Raw genomic sequence first — 24235 nt, forward strand, 5'->3', positions numbered from 1 at the left:
GAATGTTTCATCCTGGAAGTGTAATTTACAGGTAGGGGAAAACTCTGCATCTCTTTGAAGCGCAGAGGACTGAGAGAAATGCAATAATTGTTTTGGGAAAGCCACTGCTGTGCATGCTTATTTCTTTGCACTGTGTGTTGCCTGCCTGCATTACTTTGAGCTGTAGTTCAAAACTGCAGCCCAGTACCTTTCCTCTGTCTGAATGGCAGGGAGGGCTCTGCATGGTCGTGGGAGCCGAGGCAAGGCACAGGCTTCCTTCTGGCACCCCTCAGGAAGATGGGAAACAATTAAAATGAATCCATCGCCCTAAGAGTTTTCTACTGTTTTCTATATAATATATTCTACTATTCATCAAGGCTCCGGGAACCAAAGCCGTGCAGACAGGACAGCATCTGAGTAATGAATGTACAAAATGGCAAGTGGATTCATGGGCACAGACAGTTCCTGTTGTCCAAAAAGCAGCCCCTGGTGTTGGCTGTGTGTGCTACTGCAGCCGCTCACGGTGTCGCAACAAGTGCGTGCTCCAGTACAACACTGGGAGTTGCTGGTATCTGTCTCTGCAATTCCTACACGCAAGTCAACGAGCGCTGCCTCCGGAACATACCCGGGCATGTAAAATCCTTAAATGAAGGCCCGTGTTAGAAACATGTTGCTAAGTTAGAGAATTCACCTCCCTGACTCATGTTGCTTTTGTGCAAAGGGGATGATATCATCATTGCACATTCCCCAGCATGGGTGAGGGAGGAATTGAAGATGAATTAATTAAAATGCCTATAAAATACTTTGAAGATTAAAGCATTATGGGCCTGGGCTGAAGCCTGCTGAAGTCAGTGGTAATCTTTTCATTGACTCGAGTGATCTTTGGATCAGGTCCTGTTATATGAAGCTTTTAATATGAGCGATGGGAAAACCACTGAGCTGAATTTAGAACCCATTTGCAAGTCATCTGTTCTATATTTGGAAAAGAACTGTGAGCCAGATTCACTGAGGTACATAATCCCCTCGAAGTTTGCTCAGAAACCTACATAAGCAGTATTAAGGGCATAGTGCTCTTCAGTTGACAACTCGGAATTATTTCCTATACAGAGGATGACATATTAAAGCTATTTGGGGGAGTATTGAGAGCTTATAGATTTCTTTTTTTTGCTGGTCCCTGGTGCCACGGGAATTAATTTCAACCACACTGGAAAAATAAGTCACTCGGGAACTGAGAAATGCATATGGTAATTGGTGCATTTGCATCAAAACTATTTCTGAACCTTCTTGACATACCAGATGTCACTGGTTGATATTTCTCCTGCGGTTATTCTCACCTGGAGTCTAGCTAGCCAAACACAGCTCTGTCCAAGCTTCCGTGTCATCAGTGGAGAGAGATGGGCCCCTCCGGGGGATGATTCATCCCCTCTGAAGATAGATGCTCGAGACGGGGGAGAACGGGAGGGAGATGAGTAATGTTTGCTTGTAAAGCATCTGAATATAACTGCAAGAGGTGCCGTACTCCGTGGCGAGAACGGGTGTTTTTTTCCTATGAATGTGACTGCACTTCAAATCGCTTTGCAGTGTGTGAAGCCTTAGAATCAGGTGTCATATTGAAGCCTATTTTCTCAACTTTGCTAATTGCTTCCTGTCACTTCAATAGCTTAAAATTGAGGTTTTGTGTCATTCGTGTATTTGTGTGTGCTCGTAGGTCTCTTGTTGTTTAATGAATCATTAAATAATTTTCAGCCTATAGCCCAAATAGAAAAATAGGAAAATGGATGAATAAATATTGTATTCAGCATCCTGTTCCTGTGCCACAAGGTTACAGTCTTCAATATACTAGACTGTAATTAGTCATTTAATTAGGGTCAGACTCCTTAGAATGCAGTTTACTTGAACAAGTGGTTTAACTAATGACGTGTGCTGTTTTACAGCAGTGTGTTCTTTGTATTAATTACGTTATTCCATCATTACATGGTTTAATAATAATCCGCACAGGTTAATATTTTGGTACTACTGACTAAAATTAATGGTTCCAAACTTCTGTGAAGTATCTCACCAGCTACTGTTTCAAGATCCTCGTACTTTTGGGTAATGCCCTATTTTCACAATGTCATGAGTAAAATACTGAACTTGCCTTTTTTTTATTTTAATGCATTTAAAAAATAATTGCATTTGTATGTAGAGCATGGTAGCATGTGACAGTTCAGTCCGAGCTGTATGCGCACCCATTATTTTTAAAGAACTTTGAAGCCATTCAACACCTGACTGACCACTTTGTGGTTTAAATTGAGTAGCTTTTGACAGCAGAAGGTTGTCATCTTCCTAGAGAGTACATGCAGGCCTTGGAGAGACTGCAGAGGCATCCTCATATTTAACAGAATAGGGTTAGTTGTTGCTTTTGGTCCGTGGTGGGATTTTTATCCCCCTGTGATTGCACGTGTGCTCAAGTGTTTGCAGGAGATGCTGCAAGAAATTACCAAACAAAGATTTTAACTTTTCTTTAATATCCATTGCTAAATGACTTGCTATTACGGTCTATTTAACTGACTGTTATTATTATTATTAGCATTACAGCAAATTAACAGGCTAATTCTGGTGTTAGTATGAGTAATACTGGGGTCTAAATGTATGATCCACCCCACGTGAAACTCAGCTTCATCGGCTGGTGCCTGAACGTGAACTCAGTTTGTGACGATGACCGACTCCATCAGTCTGGCGGGGTGCACTCGTGAGTCTCTGACCTCAGCGTGTCGCAGTTCCCTGGGGAGAATCACCCCGCACTGGTGCTGGCTGCCCTGTGCCGCTGATGCTTCTCTTGGTGGAACAGCTGAACTGGTGGATGGCAGCTGAAATTCCTGTCTCTTACCCCAAATCAAGAGGTGTAGAGTTGCATCAGGTGTCTGTGGTGCTCGGTACACGTTGTGGGTCCTTCTTGTTAATTTTGGTAACTTCTATTTCATGTGTGAAATAGCAAAAGGTACTGTTAAACCAAATTTGGTAACATAAGCTGTTGAGAGTTAGGTAATTTAATATATTTACAGGCATGTGTACAAAGGGATGAATGCATTTATGTGTTTATGTGCTTTCCTGGATCCAGGCAGTTGAAAAGCTTTGAGACAAAGCTCCCATTACTTTCGGTTGGTACTGTGAATGTAAAGCAATTCTGTAAATTCAGCTCTCTTCCTTTTCTGCTTGTTTACCCTGTCCAAGGCTGGATTAAGGGCCTTGGTCTCCTGGGTCAAAATGTGATTTTCAGTTATTTGCAAATAAAAGATTTCACAAGCAGCTAAGAGACTTGGAACACAAAGCTCTTGACTTCAGTGGGACCTCTGCTCCTAAACGGTGCGTGAAGGCTACGTAAACCCTGTCAGTGCCTCGTGGTGGGGGTGGAAGGGTGGGACGGAGCAGGAGAAAACCACAGGGTGGAGCAGGCTGCCCAGGGGGAGATTGTGGGTACTCCCACCACGGAGATACTCAGAAGCTGCCTGGACATGATCCTGGGCACTCCATAAAATCTGGGTCTGTGAGAAGCTGCTGAGAACCAGGTGAATTTTCTGACCAACGCAGACCAAAAAGAAAGTGTTTATTACACCATAACAAATGTGCTGCTTATATGCACGTTCAAATGTATCACCAAAATCTCAGGCTTGTAAAAGAAATGGTAGAAATACCTGATGAAAAAAGCATGCTGAAATCCCACCACACGTATCTTTATCAATAAAGTCATCTCAAAAATCAATAGGTTAAGCAGAGGTAAGAGGTAACTTCAGTAAGTATCATCTGAAAAGAAGTGCCACAGTGCTATGAAAAGGGAGGGTGGTTGCTTTTGGTGCTGTCCTGAAGATACTAATGCTTGTACAAATTGCTCCTCAATAGGCAAGCAGGTAAATGAACAAGGCAGGAGGCTCTGCTGGCTGCCTTGGCAGTTGATTCGTATTAACATGCTCCATCTTCGCCAGGTTATCAAACTCACCTTTGAAGAATTTGAACTAGAAAGAGGATATGACACTCTGACGGTTGGTGACGGAGGACAAGTTGGAGACCAGAAATCTGTGCTTTACGTGTAAGTAGCATGTCCTTTGTCACTGTGAGAAATCCGTGTCTAAGTTCGGCCTGATGAGATTTACTTATTGCTTCGATGGAGTCCCAGTCTGCTTGCTGGTTCTGTTTTGTAAGCAGTTTCTCATTTTTGGTGGAGCTGACTGTTCTCGGTGTTTTCTTCTCTCGTCATGTTCTCGTAGGCTTCAGCTGACAGAAAGGCTTTTTACTTCTTTGCTTCTGTTTCTTGACTTGCCTTTGTCAGGATCCCTTAGAGGCTGAGGCTGTCCAGGGAGCTGAGTGAACAGGATTAAAATTTGGATATAGTGTATATGCAAACCCTCAGTTTATATCCTTTAGTTTACAGATGTGGTGTTTTGTGGAGGTTTCCTCAGTAGATGAGACATTGTAGATGGTCCTACTTTCCTTCCAGGCCTTCACATCTTTGTGTTTCCCATCTACGCGTGTTTTTTGTTGTTTGTTTTTTTCCCAATTTTATGCAATTACAAAGGGAAAATTGACCAGTAAAGGGCCACTGCAGCCATACTGAAGGATGAGAAGAAATTTCTGATGTTGCCAGTTTTTTTAAAATAAAAAATTGATACATCTTCAGTGTATATTTTTTAGATTTGAAGACCAAATTCTTTGTTATAGTAAGGGTAACATGGAGAAATAAAGTGAAATAGGCTCTGTAGCAACATTTGCCATCCTGCTTGCTCAGTGCTTAATAACTGGCGAGGGTTTGGGTTTCAGCTGGAAGGAACGTGTCAGTCAGACTAATACCAATCAGCTTGTGGGTTTATAGATTGAAGGCAAGGGTTTTCCCTGACCCCTGAGTTTGCAGTGTGTCAGCATCAATTTCTGGTACCTGCTGTTTAGGCAGAGTGTTGAGGTTGGTGAGAGCACTTGGCTGCTCTGAGGAAAGCCTCTGCTCTGTGTCAGGACCTCACAGATCTGATAGGGTGGAAGTGTGTATGCTTCAGAGAGATTCCCTCTCGGACTCTCACATCTCTCTGAATTTTAGTTTTTACGTATGCAGTGTGCTCAACTCTAATTGTGATAATTGTGTATCATTCAAATCCACTTTACTGAAGAAACAATGACTGCTATAGCTCTTCTGAAGCATCAAAGCAAAATACTGCGTGGCTTTATGGTCATGCCCCTTGTCTGTGATCAGGGCCAACCACTTGTCATATCAGTGTGTGCCTCTGTTGAGTACAGCTGTAAGCCAGTGGTGTTTGTCGAAGTCTTAAATGTCTTGAGGGCACTTGCAAGGGCAGGGAAGCAGGGAAAAACCACCAGGACTTTCAGAAGGAGCATTAGAAGTGGTAAACGGGGCAGTTGGAAGAAACTAGGGCTACTGGCAACCAGCTTTAGTGTGTTAACTTGAAAGACTCCCTGATTTTCTCTCTGATTTAAAAAAAAAAAATAATTAAAAAAGTGTAACACAAAACTCTCCAATAGCTACTCTAGCAAAACTGTTTTACTCTTTCCAACTGATAAAGCATGTTTCATACTGTGTCTTTTAATTTCTCCCTTTCACTTGTTTTAACACACGAATTGGCCTCCCACTCCATTTTCACTTATCTTTTTTTGCTTGTCTTTGCAAAATCTCTGTTGCTGAGTTTCATCTTACTATGCTTCTCAGGACATGAACAGCAGTGATACTTAAGTCAGAAACTCTAACCTGCAATATATATAAATGTAAGGTCTGATTATTGTGAAAGTGTTTGTAATTAAAGTGTCACAGAACATTTCACAGCTGATTGGCCCAAATGTGCAAATTACAGCCAAGGGAATAGTTTGTAATAACTTGCCGAAATGATTTCTCACTCCCTTCCTTTTTTGTTTGCCTGAGGCCTATGAAGACTTTCATAGATTTTGTTTTAATCATTCCACGTTTTCTCACTCTGTATTAGGGACTCAACACCTTGCTAATACAAATACGGAATATCTATGCCTGCCTGCACAAGGTGTGTGGTATCTTCTCCCAGCTGCAGGGGATCTCTTTCCATTAAATTGCTGAAGCTAATCCTGACACAATTTGTTCATTTTTCTTTTTAATCTGGGAGGATAAGTTGGAAACTAACGAAATGTGAAAGAGGTGTGAGGACCACAGAAATATTCTATTAGTAATGAATGTGGTTGAAAGTCCATGGATGATTTCTTTTAGCATTTGCTATTCTCTTAACCCAAGGTCAGCTAAATTCATGCACTAGGTGTATCCACTGGATACAAGCTGTAGCTTTTTTGGAGGAATCAGCATGCAGAAATCTAATCCTGTTAAAGATAAGAGTTCTAATTTTCTTACTACTCTTCATTTATTCTTGGCTATTCAAGAAGAACTCAGTCCTGCAGACTTTGAAATCAAGAAATAAATTTGAATCAACTTTCATAGCACCAGACGTTATCCCAAACTGAGATATAAAGGACCATTTGTTTCCAGTCTCACTCTCATCCCTGTAAAACGCATCTCAGAGAACGTAACAGATTGTTAGGCTGAGCTTTCTGACTTGCAGGGAGGATTTTATTCCCTAAAGTAACAAGCATCCAGATCAATCATTCAGCTTGTTAAAGTAGAATGTGAAAGCATGCAAAAACCTTTGAAACACCTTTTCTGAAGGTTTTTCTCTTGGTATGTTTCTTGTTCTTGTCTGCTGCTTAAATAGATTGAGAAGAATCAACAATAACACTTCTGAATCTTTTCCAGTCCCCATCAAACTCTCTGGATGCAAAACAGTTATTAAGAAAAGATTACTTCCTAATCTACCAACATTGTAGGATCAGTAAAATTTCTGATGCGGGTCAAAGGAATAACCAAGCAAAGGTGGGGGCAGAACTAGGAGAGTTTTGATGGGCTTGGGAGACGTGGATTCAATTTCAGGGGAAAACACGCTCCAGATCCCATGGCCAAAGCCTGAATGGTGACCAGTTTCGGGTGTTAGAGTAGTCCCTAGTGCACGTGTGACTGGTAAGACAATTTTGGGGATTGGGAGGAGATTTATTTGTATGGCATGATTGGTCCCGGTTATGATGATACCTGTAAGGCTATTTGAAAGAATCTGGCACTCAGCGGGTAGCCAGCTTTAAGAGTGTTAAGCAAATAGAATAAGTAGCACAACCCTTTGAGCAGTCATTTTGCTTCACTCTAAACAAACTGTAATTGGCAGATCAGCCATCCTGTCTCCGATTACCCAGGAAAGTGGGAATTGTAATAATTATGCCTGGAGGTTGCAAGTTAGGTTTATTCACAGGATGTTATCAACACACAGCTGCCGGGATTGTTCCCTTGCAGTACTGGTTTGCAGTAAATCTTCCTTGAGAGCTTGGGGTTCAGTTTTATCAAGAAGTCTTTCAGGTGCTGCTGTTGTACTTGAGCATGACGCCAGGCAGAAGCCACGTCTATACATATCCATGTGTTTAAACTTAAGTAAACACTACAGAAAAAAGGGAAAAAAAAAAAACACCTCTCCACTTGCAGTAGTTAAGCTTAGGGTAATTTATACATTTATCACAGATGATACCGTAGCAGAAATAGTATAATAGCATTAAACACTGCCACTGAGACAGACAACATAACACTCATGTACCTCTAGTTATGAGCCCTTCCCACGCACCAGTGCTCTGTTTGCAGAAGCAGAGGGAAGGGAAGGAGCTGTGCTCGGAGCGGGCGTTTGTGCCTCTAAGTGCCTGCGCTGGTGCCTGTGTGGGTGGGGATAAAACTCTGAAGCTGTGCTGAACCACAGCGAGGTGATTAATCCCAAAGGCTGAATGAGCCACATATGCCTCATTAGTACAGATAGATTGGTGACATTTTTCTTAATCTCCTCAGCTTTCCTAGGAGTAGCCTTGCAGGGTAGGCAATGCCCTGAGCATCCCATACTGCCTGGATTAGTTGGTGTTTTTCAAGGGCTCCTAGGACATTCCGCAGGTTTGAGGTTCATGCCTTGTCTTCAAGGTGTTGATTTTTTTGCCTTTTTTTTTTTTTTTGAGGTCCCTGTGGAAACTTCTCTGTTAGGAAATAAGCATAGAGAGCACGTTGAAAGTAAATTTTGTAATACCAGAAAATATCTGTAAAAGAAGTTAGGAGGATACAGTGACCAGTATGGTTTCTGGGACTTTGTTTGCTTATATCTTGCTTCAGGGAGAAAGGAAATACTAGTATTGATGCTGGATAAATATATTGTAACGATGGTACTAAACTAATTATTTATAGCAGTGGTGATAATAACTTCCAGGCCCTCAACTGTGATAAGACTCATTGTTATAGGTAGTAATCAGAAATACACTGAGAGGCTCATCTGTCCTGAAAAATCTGTCAGGATTCTGGACAATGTTTTGTTTTGGGGTTGGTCTTAATCATGGTGGCATTGTTCTGTCTGCTTTTACTCTTACAGAGGTATAAGTGGCCTGTATTTTGGTGGAATACTAAGTTTCTGGAGGTATACAAACTATTTACATGTTTTTATTTATTTTTCCAGCTTGACAGGCACCACAGTCCCTGATCTCATCGTCAGCACACAGCACCAGATGTGGCTCCTCTTCCAGACGGACAGTGTCAGTAACTTGCTGGGATTCAAAGCAACATATGAAGGTAATCCAAGTGTCTCTCTCAGAATTTACCTGTTTTTAAAAAGATAGAGATGAGATGAGATGGGCCTAGTTGCTTGTGAGAAAGGAGCTTCTCAAAATACTGAAGCTCTGCAAACTTTTCCTTAAAATTGAAGCTTTGCTTCAATAAGAACAGCTTTTGTGATTTCTTTTGTGTGAAAGCAGACTGGATAGCTAATGTTTCATTGCTGTTTCATCTGCTTTGTTGGAAAAAGAGTTGGTGAGTTTCAGTTAAGTGATGGCATCTGCAACAGACTGTGCAAGAAAATGAGATCAAGTAATCAAAGGTTCGTTCCAGTAGATCACTGGTACAAACTGCTTCAAACTTTGACTAATCTGTAGTATCACAAATAAAATAAAAACTCATTTTGGGATTTTTCAAAAGAAACTCTTGAAATGCATTAGGATGGGGATGCTGAACTCTGCCATTAACTTCTATCCTCACTGTTGTCATATGTATTTGCAAAGTTAAAGTGATGGGAAAGTATTCCTTACTTCTAACTCATGTAAGGGACTGGTGATTCTAGCTGAAGAGTTTTTTAGATCCCTGTTTTGAGATGTTTCTAGGTTTTCCAGAAATCCCTGTCTTGTGTGGTCTTTCAGTGTGAGCACATCGGGTTGCTAGCTTCCTCTGCAGGCACTGGGCTGAAGAATGTGCTCCCCTTCTGCTGTCGGACAGCCACACACCTGCAGGGGGGAGCTTGTTTCCAGGATGCAACCTCCAGCACGGGCACACTGGAACGCTTCCACTCACACCATCATCCTTTTGCTTTTGTTGTCAACTTCAATCTCTTTTCAAAGCATTTTCAGTTTTGTCTAAAACCTGCTGATAGAAGGAACAGCTTACTCTTTCAGCTCTGATGCCTAAAACTTGGCACGCAAATCTTCATCTAGACATGGGGGCTGATCGTGGAAGGTCTGAGGAACAGCAACTTCCACTGACATCAGCATTAACGTTTAAATCAAAACTGTTTCTATCAAGGGCCCTAAATGCACAGTAGAGTTCATTCATATTTAAAATGTTTCCCTGGAACTTACTGTGTTTCAGGGAAGTGTTATATTGTGTTCTGGCCAGGACCTGACCATGGCAGTGCTGCTGATTGACGCTAAAGTAACAACAGTTAGGAGCCTGAGGGGACTTGACCTACTAGAAAACCTAGTTGGACCAAATGTCAGCATGTCCAGGCAAGCTGAACAGTACCTTGAAGGGGGATTGGGTCACAGTGCTAGAGTAGTTAGAGCATTGCAAGTCCAGGTCAGCAGGAAAGTCATTAGAGACATAGATAAAAAGAAATGGAAATGGAAGTAGAAAAGGGAAATCCAGGCTGATTGTCCTGGGAGTATCTTAATGGTACTATTTCAGTCTTAGTCACTGTACGAGCCTGAAAACATGCTTTTTGCAGTAGCTGTGAGGTCTGTCTCCTGCCACATTTGTCAGCGGTTGATTGTTGGCTGCCTGGCATGGCAGACTGTTGCACCCCTGCCCGCCAGCTGTGGATGGGTGAAAACACTCTCCAGCTCTGCTACGAGATCCTGTCTGGTTAGTTAATCTCATCCAAAGGGCAACGTGGACGTTATTCTTCTATTTTCTTGATAAATCTTGTATTTATCCTATAGCACAGCACATGAAGTTGCAAAACACACGATATACAGACTCAGCTTATGCTGTTATGAGCTTTGGATCTATAAGGAAGTTGACTTTTTCCTCTTCTGAGTTGCTCCGATGTTATGAGAGCTTCACCTCTAGCAAGGCTGAGCCCCGCTTAGTCTCTGTGACCTCAGCAGTTGCTTTGGGGATCGCTGTTGTCGTTCATGCTTTGGAATCCTGTTTTATGGAGTTTCCAATGGCAAATGTGCTTCTCCCTTCCCTACTCATCAGCTTTATCTGCACAGCTGCTACCTGGTTTTGCTGTAGTGGTGTATGTCCAGAACCTTCTAGAGGAAAAAAAGGAGTGTTCTGGACCTGTTGTGCCCCAGTGAGCCCTAAAGGAGAGGGACCTGTCCCTGGTGAATGTCAGTCCTTTGACCAACACATCTGAGCAACAGGCAGAGAGCAGCCTCTTTTCTCTTTTCCTGAGCATCTTCACAGTTCTTATACAGCAGCTTTTTGACCTTGAAAGATGGGTTTGTGCGTGAATAAAGAAGTACAGTTCTGTGCCTAAGGCCTGTGTTGGCCCTATCCTGAGGTTATGTTGAATTCAAATCAGCCTGGTCCATAAAATTCTTTCATTTTTGCAAATCCTTTGACTCACAAAGCAAGAGCTGTTTAAGTAAGAGGCAATTAGTACTTACCAAATACATTATGAAATTATACCTAACTTACTAACAAGTTTCAGTATCAGTTTTATTGCCACACTTCTTCCTAACTGCAAGAGGAAAATTACAGCTAATGGAGCTATATAAAGTCAAGACCAAAAATCTGCTTAATAGAAGAACAGAGTATTGTTTATAGAGTACGTTTAAATAGTTCTACATCCTAAAACATGTAAGTTTTAGTGTACCTTTTAAGTGTAATGCAATCATAAAGCTTGTTGCTAGTGCTGAAATGGTTATGCCTATGAGACTTATTGACGCACAGATTTAAGGACCTGTTGGAAGGAATGCGCTCAGGAGGACAATATGCCATCAAATTTTTAGTGTAGAGTTCCTGGGAAGGGGGAACCAACCTAGTCGTTTTGCTGCAATTGTGGGTAAAGAGAGAACGTATTTGCACCAGGAAGAGGATACAAAGCATACGGTTTGTGGGTTTAGGTTTTTCCATGTCTGCACTGCAAGACTGGATGTTTTTGGAACAAGTGTTCAGCTGGTACAAATTGGTGTGACAGCATTGATTTTCAATTAAGCTGTGTCAGTCTTCACCAGCTGAGGATCTGGCTCATTAATGTTCATGAAGATTACTTCTAAATCTTCTATGTCTCAACTGCAGCCACGTTTATCCTTTTAAACAGACATTCCCTCATAATAGCGAGCAATGCTTTTGGACTTCCAGTGCTTGTCAGAAGAAATCTGTACTAAGCTCCACTTCGCTGGAAAAGTCTTTTCTTTTTCACGACTATAGCGAGCTGATTGATGCTGCAATTTAGTGCTTGACTTGTGAGAAGGCTTACAGCCTCCTGGGGCCCTGGGTCTTCTCCCTTTTCTTTCATCTGAGACAACCTCTTCTGAGAATACCTTCCCTTAGGGCAGGCTGCTGTTTCCGCAGCCATCATAATGGTTCTCTGAAAGTCCCCAGGTCAACCCCTTACAGCGGTTGTCCATAAATAATCACTTCCGATAATGTTTTCAAAGGTTCTTGAGAAATTTAGGGTTCATTTAACAGGATTCAGACTCCTATATTGATTAGGTACTTTTGAAAATCTCAGCTGTAATCCTTCTGCAGTTATATTCCCCAATGGACCGAAAATATTTGGTTTTCCTCACAGGGGAGATGTGAGGAAAAATGTGTTTGTCACTGATGAGCTTGAGGTTATTACAAGCAATAGCATAAAATAAAATCAATAATATAAAGTTCTGTGGTAAGGGAAGTAATAAATCATGAAAAAGCAGAACAAAAACAGATTTTAATCTTATATTTAACTTTTTATATAGTTTTAATATACAGTAACAATAAGCTCAAATTAAGCCCACATTTTCAGACACAAAAAGACACTAATAGTGTTTGGATTTCTGTAGGAACTGGGTTAGTCTGGGTAGAGCTGACTAAGGTCTATGTTCTGAACAACCAGCGTGCTGCAGGCAGGGGATGATTAAACAATATTTAGTGTTGAGATGCTGACTAAGTGTTTGGCTCTGGAGAGCTTAGCTTTGGAGCTCAGACTTAGCCCCATGCTGCTAAGAGGCTTAGAAGCTCTGCCGAGCTGAAGTCTGAAGATTTCCGCTGCCGACCTTCCTGGTTTTAATCAGATCGGTACCGCCCGGGGCGTTCGGCCAGATGAACTCGCTGGGTTTCCACGTTTGTTTCTCTGTGTGCGTTATACTTAAATACAGAACTCTGTATGGATGCCAGCAGATAAAGCTGCACATAAAGGTGTTCATACACATGTATGTGTGTCAGATCAAGAGCAAACGATAATCTCTCTATTTGCCTAATCCCGGGAGACTTAGGGGAAAATGCACGCATCTCAGACTGGTTCTGCTGCCTCTGTTCAGTCAGCTTTGAAGCTTGGGCCGTGCTCCCTGGCTTGCAGCACGGTCCCTTCCTGCTGAAATGCCCTCGGGTCACACCGAGAAGCCCAGATAACCAACCCACTTCTTTTCTTTCTGCTATTCTGCAAGAAAACTCTGCTGCTCTGTGAAAAAAATGTGAGTGTTCCTCTGCCAGCCCTATGGCAATGCCTCCTTTGCTCATCCCGTTGCTGTTTGAGCCATCAGGTCTCGAACATGACCACACGTGGCCGTTCAGCTATCCCAGTGGCAGGAACTGCAGAGGCCCTGGGCAGATACGCTGCCCCTGTGCTCATGAGCACCAAGGCCGCCTTCTTTCCTTCCTTGCTTCCTGCTTAGTAGTGCCTGCAGGTATTTTTCATTGATCATGTGTCTTTTTCTTAGGTTCTACGTTGCCTGACATCCCCCTCAATAGTCTTGGTGTTGAAGTCTGTCAGTAAATGCAGTGTTTGTTTCCTGCTCTGCTTTTCGGTGAAATGTACTGACTCATGTCATCAAACACGCCTGCTGCAAAACTGCTGAGCCAACAGACGTGAAGGCTTTTAGCTTACGGTGTGTTGACCTGATCTGTTCTCCGGGGCACCTTACTTGTACGCACATCTCATATAAACATGAGCGGGAGAGATTTGACGTCATGCCCCAGGGCTTTAATGAGCCTGGTAGATTCAGTTCCTGTATTCGCCCTTCAACAGCGGCTTAGATGGGAGGGACATGCCAAAAAAAGGGGATTTCTTCTTGCTTTATCCCTTCTTCTTCATCTCGTTTCCTCATTGCTGGAATCGACTAGAAAAACTAGACAATAGGAGCTCCCTTGTCGTGGCTCATTAAGGATACGTACCTAACACTATTAACTTTCATTAGTTTAAGCAAAGATAATATATGTGTGAAATTGTGTGTGTAAGACTAAGTGTATTCTTAAGGGTCTTTCTGACTAGAGCTAATATTTGTGTGATTTCTTCAGGTATGGCTTCTAAGTGCTCACAAATCCCACATGTTATGGATATATTTTCCGGAGAGTGGGATTTTGCTCGTTTGGTGTTTGCTTGCAGTTCTGAAATCCGCAGTTTCCTGTAGAGCTGAGTCAGGAAGGAACAGAAGTTGCGTGTAGCCCCAGGAAAACAGCAGCCTAAATTTTGGGTGCCAGCAGTGGTTCTGCGCAGCTCTGTAAAGGAACAGAGACGGTGAGCGTTTGCTCTCCCCAAAGCAGGTCTGTGCCCACACAATCCGAGGGACTTGCTCTTCCTCAGCGCTCTGGAAGCGGGGGCGGCCTCCTCCGCGCTGAGCACAGGGACCCGATTTCCCCACCCACCACCAGGAGACAAACAGCACAAATAGCTGGTGACAAATTTCTGGCGAAACGTTTTCTGTTAGAAAATGCTGTTTTGTCAAAAACTTACCTGCGTGATATAATATTTGATGGAGAAGTTTTGAAAGATTCATTTCAACTTGTTTCATTTAAATAATGTCAAAACACTTGATTTTGATGTTCTTGTTTAGTTTTGACTATTATTATTCTAATGTGGAAGTGATTTTACTTAAACATTCTTCAGGTGAAATGTTTCAATCTTGTTGAAGTAACATGTTTTGATATTTCTGAATCACTCATTTTTGGAATTTCTGCTCTGCTAAATATCTCATGAATTTTAATATGTATCAAAAGACGTGTAGGAACCAGAGGATTTTCTCAGGACAAAAATTCCATTCTATGACTTCTGTAACGTAATAAGATGTGTTAGCTTTGTTTGAATGCTGCTAACAATTAGATCACATGCATGGTGGAAAACATGAGCTCTAATTCCTCGTTTCTCTCCCATTCTTAAGCCTGTGATTTCACACTCTAGAGATGTTCCACTTGGGTTCACGCGGTGTGACAGAAAAGGACTGCACAAGCTCGAAAGTGGGGGGAGCCCTAGGAGGGAGGAGAGCATTCAATCAGTACCTCGAGAGCATCTGTGTTACCTTTATTCTTTTTCAGCAGAGGGTCAAAAGAGTTACTTATTTTCATTGCTTGGCTGCGTTTTTTCTGAGTGCCTGGTAGCCCGAGCATGTCCTGATTTTACAAAGGCAAAGAATATGCTGAACACTCGTAGCTCGTGCTGCTTTCTGCAGTAGCTGGAGCTGCTTGGCACATCTGTCGGTGGCGTTCCTGTGGCCACTTCCAGAGCTGCAGATAGGTACGCAGTGAAGGTGTACAGCCCTGCGGTGAAATCTTAGCCCTGGGGGAATCCTGATGGCCAAACTGCCCTTTGGGGCGTTAGGAGGACAGGGCTCTCCCTCTCTGGAGCCTGGCGTAGGCAGCCAGGGATGTCACGGCTGTTTTTAAAGAGCTTTGTTGCTTCTCAGTGGAAGTCTCTGCACATGGAGGTGCGTTTGTCCCAGTAGCCCAAGAAATGCTGGCACTTCTGTTCCCACAGTGCAGGGTACAAAGAAGACTTAAAGCTGATTGCTCACCCTGGCCCTTAACGCTTAGAGCATTGTTTTAAGAGATGGCTGGAGTGATGTTTGTTAGCGTCCATCGCACTCTGGCCAAATAGCAGCAACCAGAGTGGTGTCAGGACACGTAACTTGAAAGGTTTTTCCCAGATACAAAGCAGAGAGACCCCTTCCCTGCATCTCGGAGCCCCCACTGTCGCAGGCTTCAGAACAGGCAGCAACTGGACGAAAGGCACCCTGCAGGACAGCTTGCCATGAGTAAGACTTGCTAGTATCGTGTTCCAAGGTGCGAGAAAGAATGACATGACAAAAAATAATTTTTTAAGGGCTGTTGGCTTCTAGCCGGAAAAGTTATCAGCTCCCTGTGTCTCTGTCAGGTCACAATGATGCGTGTTTAAAATACGCATTCCACCCTTTGATCTTGTTACTGTTTCTTGAGTCTTGAAGCTCAGTTTTCTTTCTGTGATTTACATCATCTCTTTTTTGTAGAGCGATGTAAGTTCAGTTCTACTTTGCAATATGAACTGTTTTGTTTTTGTCCCTCATACGCAAGTACAAATCTTCAACATACGGATTTTCAAAGCCTGCAGGAAGAGGCATAAATCCTGGCAAACTGTTTTCACTGACAGGCAAAAAAAAAAAAAAAGAAACATATTTCATGAAAACTTTTCTATTAATATTAATTTATGTTAAATTATTTTGGGAATGCTTCATTACCTGGCAGTGACTTTTTAGTTCAAGATGCATAGAGCAGTAGCAGAAGCTAGGTGCCTTTTCGTGACTTCTATTCATAATACACCTGTATCTAAGTTGCCTGAAGTCAGCATAATAATGAGGTGGTGCTTGTTATTCAAACCAAATTGGAATATTAGATGGAGTAATGCAAATCTCGGATTATACGATTTTCTTCTGTAAAGAAAATGTCACAAAAGAAGTTTCCAATTTGGTGTAAGAAATTGAAATCGGGGAGAAAAGACAGCAAAGCTGATCACAGATGATGGGGATAAAAAACTAGAGAAGGCTGGAAGACGAGATGAATGTGAAGCAGATGAATACTGTGGGAGCACTAAGAAGGCTGTAAAGGAATGAAGTTTTGTAGCTAGTAGTGATACAGTGCAGGGGACCCTTTTGAAATGAAATTGTATGGAGCAGCAGATAACAGAAAATTGTGTCTGCGATTTACTTGAAGTCAAAATACATGCACAGCAAGAGATTAACTGCGTGTTTTCATGCAAGAAGGTGTCAGCTGTCGCCTTCAGGACCACACGTGGAAATGAAAACGGTAGTAAGGGAGGGAGAGAGCAAACACAGCAATCCAGCAAACGCATTGTGCCCATATCCGCGTGGCTGGAGGAATCCAAGGTTTGCTCACACTAGGTGACACGATGGTGTGTCTGTTTTAAAGCACATCCCTGAAGCAAATGCAGAACTGGATCTCCTTGGATATCCCTCTTTTTCATTAGGCTATGATTACTTTAAGGATGAGGGAGCAGCTAGGAGAGGCTGTTAGGAGGGAAGGCCTTCCAGGGTCACAGCACTGAAATTCGTGTTATGTCGGGTCCCGATGTGCTCGGCACCGCTGCTGCCCCGCGTGCTGCAGGGGCACAGGCGCTCTCCTGGGGCTGTGATGGCTCTGCCAGAGCTGTGGGTCGACAGCACCGCGCCAGCTCCGTGTCAGAGCCTGCCCCCAGCAATATTTGTTTTACTTTCTTTCAGAGATCGACCAAGGGAGCTGTGGTGATCCTGGGATCCCGGCCTACGGCAGAAGAGAAGGATCCACGTTCCGCCACGGGGACAGTTTGAAGTTTGAGTGCCAGCCTGCCTTTGAGTTGAAGGGACAGAAAACAATTACCTGCCAAAAGAGTAGCCAGTGGTCTGCTCAGAAACCAGTCTGTGTTTGTAAGTCAGTGAGGAGATGGCTCTAAAATATTTTCTCTGTGTGCTGAGGTGGTCACATAGTATGGCTGTGTGCTGTGCTCAGATAGCTGAAGCCGTGGGGAGCGTTTGGTTTGGTTCTCAGCAGCAGGGGAAGTGCGAGGGGAACAGCATCCAAATCCAGATGTGGCCCCATGCTGGCACCGTGTGCCCTCTGCTCTGCCCATCTGCCATCCTGGCTTTTGGGTTCACGTTAATTCTGCAGAGCAAGTAGGATTTTTTGTATCCAAGATGGGGCATCAACAACAACAACAAAATTTAAACCTATTGAATTTGATTCTGTTTTCAGCTGTTTCATTTTCTTTCATTACCTGACAGTATTCAGGCTCCCTGCTGCTGGGCCTCAATTTTTAATTTGTTGTATGAGTTCTCAGCAGGAATAGGATATTCTGCTCCCAGTGGTGACTGAAGATAAAATTTTCTATAATGGGGATTTTCTAACTGGATATAAATGGGGAGTTATGTGCTCAGTTCCCGTTGGGTTTTAATGGTCTCACTGCCCTTTGAAGATGCAGTGGGCAGTCTGTGTTATTATATTGATCGAACCTTCATTCAGAAAGTGTTGTATTTGAGCATTACTAAAACTCACAAAAGTGTCTATATTTTCTGCAACTGGTGACAAACAAACTCTTCTTTCTGTTCCATCTCTACTTAGTTAGCTATGCTAAATTCTGTGTCTTTGAACAAATACTGTGCTCTAGTGGAGTGAGACTGAACCTACAAAAAAAACAACAGTTGAGTGACAGAGGACAAATATGAGGAAAAAGGATAGAGAGTTAACAAATGGTAACTGTGTATTCACTATACAGATAAATACATACACTGCTGTTAGATACTCCAGTATAAAATGGTCATTTATGGCATGACAGAACTTGATCCGCGCCAAAGGCGTTATGCAGCTGATGGGGGGTGCGCTGGGTGGGTCAAACCCTGTGGCTTTAGAGTTGAATCTGGGCTCTCCAGGAGTTGCAGGGGAAGCAGGGGCTTTAGCATCCCTACACTGGCGTTTTATGGGAGAAGGTGGAAATCTATTTTCAAGTAAGTGCCTTTCTTTTCGAACTGAGATTTAATCTCTGAGCATTTGTGTATGTATGTGTGGAGAAAAGAAGCAATTATCTCTGAGTTTTGCCTTTTCCAGTTGCAATGACTTTCTACCTACTTGGTTTTCTCTATAAGCAAATCAGCTAAAGATGCTAATGAGGAAAATGTAGTTTCCCTGGTTATCTTTGAAGTGGGAAGCATTAGACCATTTCTGTGCTTAGCTTCAGAAGTTTTTTCTCGTTTCCCAGAAGATGAATTCATAAAAACAGCTGATGGTTTGGTTGAGGTTCTTGCTGACAGTTTGCAGGGAGACTAAACCTGTTGTTTGCGGCTGTTATCAGGTGATTTTTTCACAGTAGTAGAGCAGAGGCTTTCCAGCAAAGTTAGACTATTTTTTTTGTAGGTAGATAGTGAACAGGACCATCAAATCAAGCTCCAGTCTTCCAACAATCAGCAGTCCATGCAATGTGTAGCACGGGCATGATGTTTTTAGTTAAAATAATGCCATTGTATGCCGTTTTCTGAGATCCTCCAGTTTTGGATACTTATGAGCCAGCAAGTCAGCGGGTAGGTAGTGGAAAAAGTATTTCATAACCTTCTTACACCTTCACTCCCCTGCCTTCAGGTTTGATTATTCTAGACAGCATCATATTAGTGTGCGTGAATCAGAAGAGGTGACGTGACAAAATGTGTAACCTGGCGTGAAATGTGTAGTGGGATTAGTGACAACTCTCTGTAAATGCTGGGAGACCATTAAATGTATTGGGTATCAGGCGGGAAAATAAGGTAACCTGATTTATGTGCTGCTAGTGGGAATATGCAAACAATTTGGTGCTTCTGATACTGGCTGCAAATGCATGACAAATGCAGAAGGAGATTAAACAGTGTGCTACGGTGCATCCTGCTGTCTTAAGCAAATGATTTATGAGCAGACAGAATTTATTGTGGAGAACTCATTTCCTGGGGCTTCGATGACAAAGCAACACAAACTATTTAAGTCATACATCTGCTTATTGCAATGGATTCTTAATTTGTGACTGTGCCTTCATGATAACAGAGCTACCATCTTCATCCTCCTCGTTGTCATTGCATCCCAGCAATTGTTCAGGGCGAGCACGTAGGTCACTGGAGAAACTTTGCAAGACTTCTTGATGTGTGTTCTCAGCTAAAGCCCTCCTAAGCAAGGTATCCTCGGCCTTTCTCTATTTGTTTAGGTTATTGCTGATGATCTGAGATATTTAAAACAACTGCTCGGAGCCTGAGAACCTCTAGTACTGTAACTGGATGGGTAACTGTGGCACAGTCATCTGTCTGTGTGTATGCTCTGAACTTGGTGTCTGCTTCCATGCTGTGTGGTTGTCTGGGTATCTCTGATGAGTGCATACTGAAGACCTCTTTCTGTCTTTTCTGCCACACCTTGTAGTGCTCAGACCATGTTTGTAGTTACTATCCTTCCCTGACTTTGCATTTTCAAAGTTACAGGACTGTGATACCTGTCAGAGGCTAAGGCAGCTCTCATAACCCGATATAACCCAAGCCATTGCTTTCTTTCAGAGCCACATTTGGTTTTCTTGAAGTCTCGAAGGACAGCAAAATGGGCTTAAGAGGTGTCAGGTGGATAAATGCTACCTAAGGGAAACCATTGTGCTACTTAGATAAAGTTTGTGCTCTGATGGGAGGAACTTGTAAGAGGTATAATATTTGAGCTGAAGTCTACAGTTACCTGTGGCTGAGGAGATTATTAAGTTTACAAATGGGGAACCAGCCCATAATTACAGCTATCACGGGGAGCTGGTGAGTTGTTCAGATATTGCAGTGAAAGTGATGATAAATGTCCGGACAGATGTAGTCGGGGAGCAGGGCATTTCAGTAGTGCTATAACTTCCAAGCATATGGTTGGAATTACTGTTTAAACATGCTCATATATAGCAGGGAAAAACACATTATCTGAATTTTATGTGAAATACAGCAGTGGAAAGCCCTGTAACGAAACACTTTATATGGCCAAAACCTGTTTCCTTGCTAAGGAAAGGAAGGGCTGACATCCCCACTGCAGGAGGACAGCGCTCAGGGGGCTTCTGCAGCCGCTCAGTAAATCAAGGAAGGAGGTTCCCAGCTGTCCCTCTCCAGCACCTCCCCATCCCTGCAGCCCTCTTCCCACGGGTCTGGGACCTACAACTCCCAAGGTTTCAGCCCTGCACCTTTAGCTGAATGGTTCCTTGCGCCAAACAATACTGTTGTCTCGTGATAGGTATTTATGGCATAAACTGCTATAGGATATATGTCCTTTGTAACCACCTCAGTGAATAAAGGCAAAGTTTTTGCCTTCTCCTAACTATCCTCTGTCAGTTGCTCTGGGAGAGTAATTTCTGAAAACAACTTAACTTCCTGATACGAGTTTAATTGATTAATCCCAGACTTGTTTTCTGGACCCGTCAAGTGTTTTAGAGTTAAATAACACTTAGAGAAATAAAACAGTGCCTAGATTCTGATCACAGCGCATTGTGGAAACCTGGGGGTGGAGGTTTCTGTGCTGAACTGAGGGGTATTTGTTTGGCATTGATTGACTGGAACTCCACAAAGGCTGGTGATAAATAAGGGCACGTGCTTGCGTGTGTGTGTGTGTGTATGTTCAAATGGAGGGGCCATAATCTGAGTTGTGCTGTCTCAGGGTATTTTGGAATCCTCCAGAGACTTGGTCCATTGTTCTGACTGTCATTACAGGGTACTCCACTAGTTTATGGAGGGGTTTACGTGATCATTAACTTTATTTGTATTACAGCCCCGCTTAAAGCAGAAGTCATGCATAGTGCTTCTTTGCACAGAGGCAGAAGGCATGTCCCAAAGCACTTCCAATTGAAATTACATTAATTTGTGTGTTTTCTCCTCTGGCTTTGGAGCAGATGTTATGCTTCTTTCCCTTCTTGTTCACTTGGAAACCTCAGCCACAGCCCTTTTCTCCTCACCGAGCTGCTCACAGTTGCTGGGGCTTGCAGTGACCCCGCTATCAGCATGCCTGCTGGTGCTGGAGGTCTGCGGTGCCTTGTTGAGAGCCATGCATTCACCCTGTCCCCACTGAGCACCAACACGATCCTTCGTTGTTGAGAGTTGTCTCCGAGTTCCCTGCACTAGCAGTTTGGCAGAGCTCAGGATCCCCTGTCCTTGCACACAGAAGTACAGCACTAACACAGTCATCTTCAGAGGCAATGGGATTTTCCGCATTTTTCCAGTCTTTCTAAACATCTGATTTTCTTTAACGGCAGTATAAAATCTATCTCCTCCTTACTAGTAATTACTTCTTTTGTTAATCCCATATTTGCATGCTATACCTGCTGAATAATCTTAGCTCCTCTTTGCAAAGAGTGCAGATCTTAGTTTTGAGCTGAGTAGCTAGCCTGTTGTGCACCCTGTCTGGTACTAACATTCGGGATTTGTAGCCAGCAGTGCAAATGCAGTAGATGTTTTCCCAGCAATGTGCTGAACAGAACCATGTAATTCTGTATCTCTTGACAAGTTTTTCATTTAGTTCAAAATTAAATTGTTAGTTGGTCATTATTCCCGTTCCCTTTCCCTATATTCTTGCAGATGCAGATGTTTCCAGTGGAATTTGAAGAAATACAGGAACTGTATTAATTTATAATTACAAGCTGTTTTGTGGTTGTTGTTGTTGGTTGGTTTTTTTGTTGGTTTGTTTTTTCAGTTGATGCTTTTTATGAAGGACCCTGATAGAAAGTTCCTGAAATTATGGCAGAGGGATGCTCTAATCATCTCTGCCAAGCAAACTGGAATAGGGAATGGGTAGGCAACCTTCCCCTACCACAACACGTTCACCCTCACTTCAGCAAAGCAGCCGGTCACGTTCTGGGCTTACGCAGCTGGAAGCCTGCTCAGGAAAGGGCTTGTAGTCTGCTGATGCCACTTCCAGGGCTGAGGTGGCTTGTGCGTTTGTGCAAGAGATGTCAGGTCCTTCAGGACCTGGTAACGCCTTCTGCTCACTGTTGACCCGAGTTGAGTTCAAAGCAGCAAATCAGTGGTGAAATGCTCCTTATCTCCAGCCTGTTCCCCTGAGCCACTGAGACCCTTTCTTTATCCAGCAGTAGGTGAAGCAAATTAAATGAAGGCAGGATTACCATGATCTCTGTATACATGTGGGATTTGTAGCTTTTGTTAAGAACCTTGTTTCACGTTTGCAGCCATGTAAGACCATTCCGTTCTCAAAATTAAGCAGGGCATTTTCCCTTGAAGTCCTAGTTCTACTCTGCAGTTCCCGTTTATCAGAGCGTTGAGATGTGAATGTTTGCTTAAGGAGACATACATGTTTAAGTGCTGTGCTGGGCAGGAATGCATTTAATTACAGTGAATTACATACTGATTGCACCCCACACTCCCCAGCCATGGTGTAGCCTATATGAGAATTTTCTTTTTGTTTTCCTTTTCTGTGACTTTAACCTGGGGGCTGCTATTTTTCTGCCTTGCAAGTTGTGCCAGATAAGCTGCATGTCTTCCAGCACGACACTGCTCAGTTCAGTTGCTCTGTTTCCCTTGTGTCGATACTGAAGGGAAGCTGAGGTCCACCTGGGTCGGCCTGGAGCCTGCTTTCTCCTCACTTGGTCGCTGAGTTCTGCCCAGGTACTTGTGCAGTCAGCCTACTTCAGTGAGAAAGATGCAGAAAGACCAGAAGGTGGGGTTGCCACATTGGGACGGAGGTGTTCCAGCAGACACGGGCAGCTCTCACAGCTGCAGCAGGGATGCTCTGGCTGCAGAGAGCCCGCACGTGGTGAGCGCCGGCGTCAGGCCCCTGGCAGAAGCGTCAGGCCCCAGCGCTGAGCACGCAGGCACCAGCGGTGCCCCCGGCTGCGCTCTCAGCGCCGATCAGGAGGTTGCACGTTACTGGGCTGTCTCCATGCTTGTTATTTTACTGCTTGAATCAGTTGAATTGTTACCCTGATAGGGTTTCATGCTGGTGTAAATGAACTGTCCTGTGCCAAGGCATCTGTCCATATTCCTGGCTGCCGTGGCTCAGCACGATGCATTGACTCTGTTCATGTGAGGCTGAATCTGAACTGCTGCTTGCTGATTTTATCAGGCAAGGAGGCCATTTCTATCTCCTTCCTTTTTTTCTATACCCAGAAAACAGGAATGGGGCGTGGATTATGTTACTGTCTTTAATTTGGTCTGCAGAGAAGTTTCTTTATGCCTGACTTGCTTTATGTTAATATCAGTGTTCGATCAAGCTGCAGTGGGACATTTCTGATTTGCAGGCGGAGGTGATGTGTGCAAGTTTATCTTTGAGGCTCTTTCTACTGCTTCCCACAGCCAGTGCTTCACGTGTGGCTGAACCTGCCTGCACACCCTCTGCTGCACCTAATCGCAGCTGCTGTCACCCCTCTTGCAGTCGCGTGCTTGTGGGAGCCTCGCACTTGTTGTTTTACAGCAGTCAGCCTTCAGCACCAGATGTGCAGAGAAGTAGGACTTCTGGAGAGAGAGAGACTCAAGTCCTGGCCTGTTGCACAAGCAGCTTCCAGCCTGCAGAAGACAAATGTGTAGCAACAGTTGTCTGGCAGCTTCTAGTGCTGCAGCAGAGGAAGGATCCTCTGCTAAACTGTGAAGGAGCAAAAAGAAAAAGGTGCATAACAGGACCGCTACCAGCACTCCTAGTGCTAGACTGCTTCGAGGGTTTTGCCAAAAAGTGCCAATTCAGCTTCATCTTCTTGTGGACACCACCACTGATTCCCAACAGAGACTGTAGGTCTGAACTGCAGTGAGGGGGAGAGTTCCTCTAAAATAATCAGGGGCATACAAGAAAGATCTCGTCGTCATGCAGAAGCCTTGGAGCACCTCCTGAATAACAGATGGCTGCAGAAACCCTGGCAGACAAGCAGCCCAACACTGCTGTAGTGGGATCAGCATCTTCCAGTAAGTTTTAAGAAGCTTACGTTATTCCTGGTAACCCAGTCACTGCTCCTGTTTTGAGTGGGTAGGAATGAAACTTGCTTTGGTATTGTAGCTTGCTTCCACATTCACAGAGGCT

The 24235-nt window shown here is 43.5% G+C and overlaps 1 protein-coding gene across 1 annotated transcript in view; it reads left to right on the forward strand.

Annotated features, from left to right (window-relative positions):
• Positions 1 to 24235, forward strand: part of CSMD2 (CUB and Sushi multiple domains 2) — a 300763-nt gene that overhangs the window by 152018 nt on the left and 124510 nt on the right. Inside the window, 3 exon segments of the mRNA XM_048054254.2 lie at positions 3942 to 4045; positions 8502 to 8614; positions 16945 to 17127. Of these exon segments, the coding sequence (XP_047910211.2) occupies positions 3942 to 4045; positions 8502 to 8614; positions 16945 to 17127 (400 nt within the window).

This window comes from Anser cygnoides, chromosome 24 (genome assembly GCF_040182565.1).
Source record: "Anser cygnoides isolate HZ-2024a breed goose chromosome 24, Taihu_goose_T2T_genome, whole genome shotgun sequence".
NCBI lineage: Eukaryota > Metazoa > Chordata > Aves > Anseriformes > Anatidae > Anser > Anser cygnoides.